We start from the raw sequence: 7,750 nt of genomic DNA on the forward strand, positions 1-7,750 counted from the left end.
GGTCCTGTGCTTAGGGCATTAGTGTCTGGTAGGGAGCCCTGCCTGCAGTGTGGGTCCTGCTCCCATAGAGCTGTGGGCCAGCCCGCCTTCCTCCAGGACCGCTGTTGCAGCACCTTGAGCGGTCGGTAAGGTGGATTGGCAGGGCTTGGCAAAGGCCATGGTGCACAGAGCCCAGCCTGCACCTCTGTCTCCTGGTGCATCTCAGTGACGCACGGCACCCAGCCAGCCATCGCTGCTCCTAGTTCTGGCAGTGGGTCCTTTTAACCGTTGGATGGCTTCTCTTTGTAGGATTGTGTTTGGGTTTTCATCATAAGGTGGCCTTGCTTTTAGTGAAGTCATTCTGTTGATTAAGCACCTGATATTCAGTTTGCCTCCAGAGGTGGATGCACAGGCAGGCCCCAGGACCCTTGGGAGGCCTGAGGGTGGGTGCAGCCCTGGGTCTGGAGTCCTCAGGGATGCTGTTGGCCAGCCTGTCCCAGTCCGGGTATCCGGGGGCCACATGGTGGCAGCGGCTGCTCCTGTGTGGACAGATGAGGACCAGAGTTTCTCAGAATTCCAAACATCCCCAGGCTTCGGGAGGGAGACGCATCCCAGTGCAGTGCAGCATGAAGCAGGCCAGCAAACCTGTCCCATAAAGGGCGTGATAGTAAATATTTTATGCTCTGCAAAAGCAGCCCCAGACAGTATGGCTGTGATCCAATAAAACTTTATTTACAAAAGCAGGTAGAGACTGTACCAGTTGGCCACATTTTGCCACTGCCTTGCATGGGTACCGTCTTCCCTGAAGGTTCCTGTCACTTCTCGCGATGTTTGAGAATTTTACCTACCACCCCATAAATTGGAAATGTGATTTTGAGTTTTGTAAGCATACATTGTAAATTAACTTAACCAAAGGCAGTTTTCTGCTTCCGAATCTTGGTATAAAGGGGTTCTCTGGAAAAGGCCATACATTTGCCTTGGGCCATTGTGCCCATCCGTGGCCCGTACCAAGACACCCAGAGACCAAGTGGGGCACAGCGCTGAGACAGCCAGCTGGGGCCTGCACCTGGCTGAGCCGCTGCTAGGTCACTTGTGGTCAGGGGCCTTGCCCTTGACCCCGAGAGACCTCGCGGGCCCAGAGCCCAGACTGACGGGGTCCCCTCACTGTTTTGCAGCTGCCCATCCTCATCCCGTGCCACAGAGTGGTCTGCAGCAGTGGAGCCGTGGGCAACTACTCCTCAGGCCAGACCACAAAGGAATGGCTTCTCGCCCACGAAGGCCGCCTGGTGAGGAAGCTGACCTGTCCAGGAGGCTCCAGCGTGGGCAGCACCTCCCACTCCAGCCTGCTGGCCAGAGGGGAGTACTTGTGGGAGTAAATACTTGAGTGACACATAAAGGTCCTAGCGTGTTGGAGGTGGGCTGTGCAGTATTAAAAGAGCTGGACGTGTTCCTAGGGGACGTGGTGTATGTGCCTTTTCTTGTTTGTACATTTTATGGCAGAGCGAGTTCAGAAGACTGGCTGGTGTTCATAGTTTGGTTCTCTCTCACACACCACCATTGTTCCATTTCTAATGTCTATTAACACAGGGATGAGAAAGTGGGGGCCTGACAAGCCCAAAGGCCCCTGTCCAGGCAGGTGGGAACGTCCGGCACCCGCCAGGGCCCTGGCTCCCCACACTGGCCTGTCCCCCTGAGAAGCTGGCCTCCCCGGCTCCCTCTCTGCTCAGCCATGGAGGCTGCTGAGACCGTGTCTCCCACCCAAGCCTTCCTGAGGGAGGCCCGGCCGCAGAAGCCAATGCTGATGGAGGTTTCTTAGCGATGTTCTTACCGCCAGAAAGCTGCTGCAGGAGGCACACGTGGTGGGTTGTATCAGTTTGATGGGAAAGAACCACTTACCAAAGTGATTTGGAAGAAGAAATAGCACCTTGAGATGAGTTTGGTTGAAATGGCTCCTTCCCCAGGGCTGGGGTCTTGCCTCGGGCCCCAGCCCCTCTCCTGCCACTGCTGACCTTTGTGCACGCTGTCTGGAAGGTGACGATCGAGCCTAGAAGTCCGAGGTCACACAAGTAGGGGGGTCCGCTCCTGTCCCTAGCAGCAGCACAGGGTGTTTCCAGCATCCACCAAATGCCACCATCTGATGCTTCATTATCGTGTTGTCATTTTCGCTTTATAATTAAGTGTACCTGAGAAGCATAAGGGAAACTTGCAGCTATGCGTGTGGATAAATAAAATAGTATATGATGGATGGAGAAAATAAACTCCACCCCACTGTGTAGGAGAGAGCTGTATTTTTGTCAGGGGTCCCTGTGACAACTTAACCCCAGCAGGGAAGCCCAGGTGCTTTGCATGTGTCGCCGAAAGCCCGCATTAAATATACAGCCTGTTACACACACGGTTCGGGCGTATTTTATATTCCGTGTTACCTTAATGCCGATAAAAGAACAGGTGTCTGATGTAAACAGACTTTAGGCTTTTCTCACCAATTAGCAATTTGTTATATCCTTTTATTACGTCAACCAAATTCTGGGCTTTTCCCCTCAAAAATAAAATGGTAGGATCATTATCCATTATCTTCTGATTTCAGTCCTCCTCCCTGCACCCTCCGTGGCTGCTGGAGGTCAGATTCCCAGACACACCATGGGGCCATCTTGCTTCGTTGCGCCCCGCAGCAAGCTTCGACAGCCATGCGCTTGCTCTTCTGGTGTCTCCGTGTGTGAGCCAAGGGGCCCACTTCTGCATTTCTGACGTGCTGGGAAGACGAGTGGGGGTCTGGGGTGCGCTTTGCATTTGGGGACTGAGAAAGCGGTTGTGTTGTAAATTCTGTAAGGAAAATGCTTTTCTCCAGGAACTGATGGTCACCAAGAAATGAGGTCGTGCTCTGCCCTGAATGGATCAGAAAACCATGGTCTTCAAAGGCAGCAGCTGTGGCCTCGCTGGCCTGGGTGTGGGTTTCATCCGAGCACTTTCCAATAGAGGGCACCATAGCAGTGCACTAGGCTGCAGCTGGAGACCCCCACTCGCCACGCCTGAGGATGGATTTGAGAGTGGGCCAGGGCAGCTCTGCCAGCAGCTCTTTGCCGGCCCCCCAGAGCACGGGGTGCCATCAGTGCTGCCGGCAGACCCCGGTGGTGCTCCAGGGTCCCGGGCCGCCCATGTACTATGCACAGAGGCCACCTTCTGGGCCAGGAAGGTGCGGGTCCCTGACACACCACATGCCTCCCGCGTGATCTCCAGATCCCCAGGGGGGCTTCGAGGGAGGGGTCCTGGGTGGGACGGCCCCACACACACCGTCTCAAGGGCCAAGTCCCCAGTGAGGCTCAGCTGCTTGCAGCCGAGGACCCGCCCATCAAAGCAGTCTGAGGTGACTGCAGCCCCACGTGGCCTGGCACTGCCTGGTTGGGGCCGTGTCCTTGGTGCAGTACCAGCCCACGGCCTGTTTTCTGTCTCTCAGGGCTTCCTCGGCCCTGTCAGAACAGGCCTGATCGATGCCCCGAGGTTCCCGCTGACAGAGGCACAGCCCGCTCCAAGGACCAGCTGTGCAGGGGCCCACGTGAAAAGCCAGCACAGTCGCCTGGAGCTGCTGCTGCTCAAGGTTGCCTTGCGGTTTATGGAAATAAAGCGGAAAAGGAAAGGCACAAAGAAATACAGAACTATTTTCCAAATAAAAAGAAATGTCACGGCAAACCATGAGAGACTCTTGAATGCTGACAAAAACTGAGGACTGATGGATGTGGGGGGGAGGGGGGATGGGCATGGAGGAGGGCACTTTGGGGATGAGCACTGAGTGTTATGTGGAAACTAATTTGACAATAAACTATTTGTAAAAAAAAATAAATCAAGATACAGAACTATTAAATGCAAAAAAAAGCATATTATTATGAAATCTTTATTGTAAGCATCTTAATATATAGATACACCCAGTATAATGTTATTTACTACAGATAATATTACAATAATCTCCAGTAACTCTTGTACTATGGTGAGTCAATTGTTAATATGGAAAGTTAATACTGTTACTACTGGAAAGATATTTTTTTTAATATACACAAAAATAGTAAGTTGATAATAGGACAGCATAATTTATACTTCAAACTGCCACCTTGAAAACATCATCCAAGATCTAGACAACAGCTCCTATTTTGATTCTTTACAGTTATTGTATGATTCTCAAATACCTAATACAGATGACGGGGTGGGATTTTAAGTGCAAGTATTAGGATCAAATTAACAAAAATAAAATGTTTCCACAATAGAAGAAACTAATTCAATTTTTGACCAAGATGAAAAAAAAAAAAAAGAAATGTCAAAACAAGAGAGCCGTGTTCTTCAGCCTTAGCCTGGGGTCCCCTGCACCTACGCAGTGCATAGTACTTTGGACGCAGACATGGAGACCCATGGGCGCAGGACAGCTGGCTCCACACTGCATCTGGGCTGGTGTGTGCTGTTCTCCCCATTTCCAGAGGCCGAGATGATGAAAGTTTCAGAGATAAAAGTTGTTTTTGTGGAACCCCGTGCGCAAACCATGTGCACATGGTATGGATGCCCTTGGCCATGCAGGAGCCAAGGTTTACAATGGGTGGCTGTGTTCTTCTCCGGTGCCTTTTCTGTGCAGAGAAGCCCTGAGCAGGCCCACCCTCATCCACCGCGTCCTCTGGCTGCATCGAGGGACAGAGTGACAGCACAGGTCTGCTGCCTTGATGCTCATAGAAGAGACCTCGCGGTGTCTGGTGTGGGCGGAGGTGGGAGGGGAATGTGACAGAAGGCAGAGCCACGGACTCTGTAGGTCGGCTGCCCACAGCTTTAGATACCAGGGGTGCGGGCAGGGCCCGTTCCAGAGGACACGGGGAGGCTCACCTTGCAAGTGACTTAATTGGGACTTTTAATTCTTGTCTGCCTCTTAGGAGAGGCAGGCGTTTACTGAACAACCGAGAGAGACTGAGCCGTTTCTAACCCAAGTGTCTTTGGGAACACATATTCGTCCCAGTCTCCTCTCTGCATACAGCGTGCTTGCGCACAGTATCCTCATGCAGTCTCCTTTTTGGGCAGCCAGGCACGTCCAGTGCAGGTGTGCTTATATCAAAACCATTGTTCAACCCCTTTATGAGCAACAGTGTTGTCCCGGAACTTACTTCGAAGCTGCAATATGAGAATAAAACCCTGTACGAGGGGGTTGCTTCAAACCCTAAGACCGCTGCATCCAGCGGGTCTCCGGCCAGGTCTGTGTGCTGCTCCAGAGGGCCTGCTACAGCTGTCCTTGTCCCCTGCTGTAGCCCGGCAGGGGCGGGCAGGCACTGCGGGCCATGTCTCCCGCCATCAGTGCCCGCAGCCCTGACCGCGGGCGGAGCACCGGCCCGGCCTCAGCCGCTGCTGGAGTTGTTGGGTGTCATGGCCGAATCGACGTGAAGAGTGTTCACTTCCGAGCTTGCCAAAGGTCTTCATGCGGTTTGTGGCTTACACCACACACGGAGGACTCGAGTGAGAGAGGACTTCCATGGGCCATGCAGGAGAAAGCGTTTCTGTTTCTCTTAGAAGACTGTCCCACAAGACAAGGCGGGAAGCTAAGCCTTTCTTCGTGGTCCAAGAGCCGCCATGTGTCTGGGCGTCCGAGTGTGTCATTAGCGTGTTTTCTTGCTGCTGTGCCGGCGGCGGGGTCACAGAGGGGGTTTGGCTTTGCTCGGCCCCCCTTGGCCAGTGCATGGTTTCCTCTTTCTCGTTCACCAGCATTTGATGGAGAGTTTGTGTTCAGGAAACTGAAGTTCACATCAATTTTGCCCATTATCAGTTTGAAAGACATGGAGATTTAAACGGAACCCTGCCATGCAGTTCCCATCTGTCTGTCTGTCTGAGGGAGAGGGGGTGACATTTGAAAGGCAGGCCCAGAGCTTGGAGAAAGTGCAGGTCCCGATGCGTCTGTGAGCGGCTGAGGGCAGCTGTGCAGGGTCCGCGGGCGCCATGGCCCCAGCTGCCGACAGATGAGCGCGTCTGGCCTCCATCAGCCGGCCGGCCCCGCGGGCTGGGGGGCGACGCACAGGGCAAGGGCCCGGACAGCGTGGCGCTGCCGGACGCAGGGCCCAGCCTGATGAAAGGATGTCGTTAACAAGTCTTTAAAGTTGTCTCAGTGTTTTTTCATGGAAAAAAGCAACAAGAAGAAGATTCCGCATGGACGCTGGTTAAGATTGATCAGGAAAGATGTGGCACTGGGGTCATAGGTCACCTTCACGGTGCCTCGCGCTCTGCACCCTGTTCCGAGCTGCCTTCCTGGGTGACCGGAGCTCGCCTGTGGGTGCCAGTGCTTGGCCAGACCAGGATCCCTGCGTCTGAGGATGGGAGAAGGAGCTTCAATGCTCTCGTCATCGTGAACTCTGGTGCCACAGAGGCAGAAGTGACTGCTGGTTGCCAGCCGTCCTGGGGGTCACTCTGCGCGCCTTTTCCTCATAAGCGTGGTTCCTGCCAACACACGCCGTTTCTGGGGCGAGGGTTGTGAGGAGCACAGCAGAGAGGCCGGGGGCTTTGTCTCCCTCTTTCCTTGCCTCTCAGACGTGGGGTCCTCCCCCCAGTGAGCACAGCACCGCACACGCACACCTGAGGCTTTCTTAAGTCTTCTGCTACACCTCAGTTCTGTTTGGTTCCCAAACACCAGCAACATGTTAGCTTCCAGATTGGTTTGTTGACTTAAATTAAGAAAAACCCAGCTGGAGAAAATATCAGTGTCTAAACATAAAGCAACATATGATATTGTGCAAAAAGTATTGCTTTTGCATGTTTTGATTGCCATGGCTACAAGCAGAAGTGGATGCACGTGTGAGGCTCTTGGCAGGCAGTGCGGGGGCAGGTATGCGGTGCCAGAGCTGTGCCCCCTGGCAGCCAGTCAGAGCCTCGGGCCCTGCGGGAAAGGTCTGCAGCCTGGGGTGGCCCCGGCCCCACCACATCCCCAAGGGGCCTCCTGAGAGGGGGCGAAGTCTGTGCCCCAGAAGGAAAGGCCAGCCCTGGCCATCTTTGGGATTTAATCAGTCGAGAGCTGGAGAGAGCAGGCTGGGGAGCCCTGCCCGCCCGTCCCCTTACAGCCACAGGGAGCATCCCATGCCAGCCATGGCCCACCAGGTGCGGAAGGCCCAGGGACCCGGGAGGCTGTGGGCTGGGCTCAGCTCTCAGTCCTTGTGTGTGGGCTTCTGTGGGGAGAAAGACAGCCAACCCCCTGGTTGAGTTAAATTCTGTGAAACCTTGGACATCTTCCAGGTGAAGATACTACATGAGCTTAGGTGCTGCCCCTGAACGCAAGTCCTCAGTGCCAGATGCTGCCAGTCCAGCCAGAGCAAGCTTGACCTGGGCCCCGCACGTTCTCCAGGGGCACAGGCCTTGCTTTGCTCTTTTGAGTCCCAAAAAGGGAAAATAAAAATACTCTTGAGCAGAAACCTCCGTTGGAGAGGCTGTGTCTGGGCAGAGCCCTCACCCTTGTGGCTGCTGGGTTGACCCCACTGGAGAGGCCACCCGCCCTGAGGACTTTCCCCTGTGACGGGGACATCTGTGCCCTCTTGTTCACACCTGTCTGGGTGCCGACCGGCGGGACCTGGTGCTCCCGTTTCTGTGCTCTCACGGCTCCGGGTGGGCCTTCGGGAGCTGTCTTTTCTCCTTTTGTCCCTCAGGTACGGTTGAGTCCCTGTCACACTCGTCACTACACTCGGCAGGGCGTCTGCACCTGGGGAAAGGGTCCTGCTATGTATCCCTAAGTGTGGCCCATGAGCCCACCCTTTGCTGTACTCAAATTCAAACC

The 7,750-nt window shown here is 54.3% G+C and overlaps 1 protein-coding gene across 5 annotated transcripts in view; it reads left to right on the forward strand.

Moving 5' to 3' along the window:
- MGMT (O-6-methylguanine-DNA methyltransferase) overlaps nucleotides 1-1,435 on the forward strand; it is a 284,287-nt gene extending 282,852 nt beyond the window's left edge. For all 5 annotated transcript variants that reach the window (XM_077762983.1, XM_077762985.1, XM_077762986.1 and 2 more), the window contains one exon: nucleotides 1,155-1,435. In XM_077762983.1, coding sequence (XP_077619109.1) covers nucleotides 1,155-1,355 — 201 coding nt within the window. In that variant the 3' untranslated portion in view covers nucleotides 1,356-1,435. The remainder of the gene's footprint in view (nucleotides 1-1,154) is intronic.
- Nucleotides 1,436-7,750: the final 6,315 nt, after the last annotated feature.

Source organism: Crocuta crocuta, unplaced genomic scaffold (assembly GCF_008692635.1).
Source record: "Crocuta crocuta isolate KB4526 unplaced genomic scaffold, BGI_CrCroc_1.0 scaffold466, whole genome shotgun sequence".
NCBI lineage: Eukaryota > Metazoa > Chordata > Mammalia > Carnivora > Hyaenidae > Crocuta > Crocuta crocuta.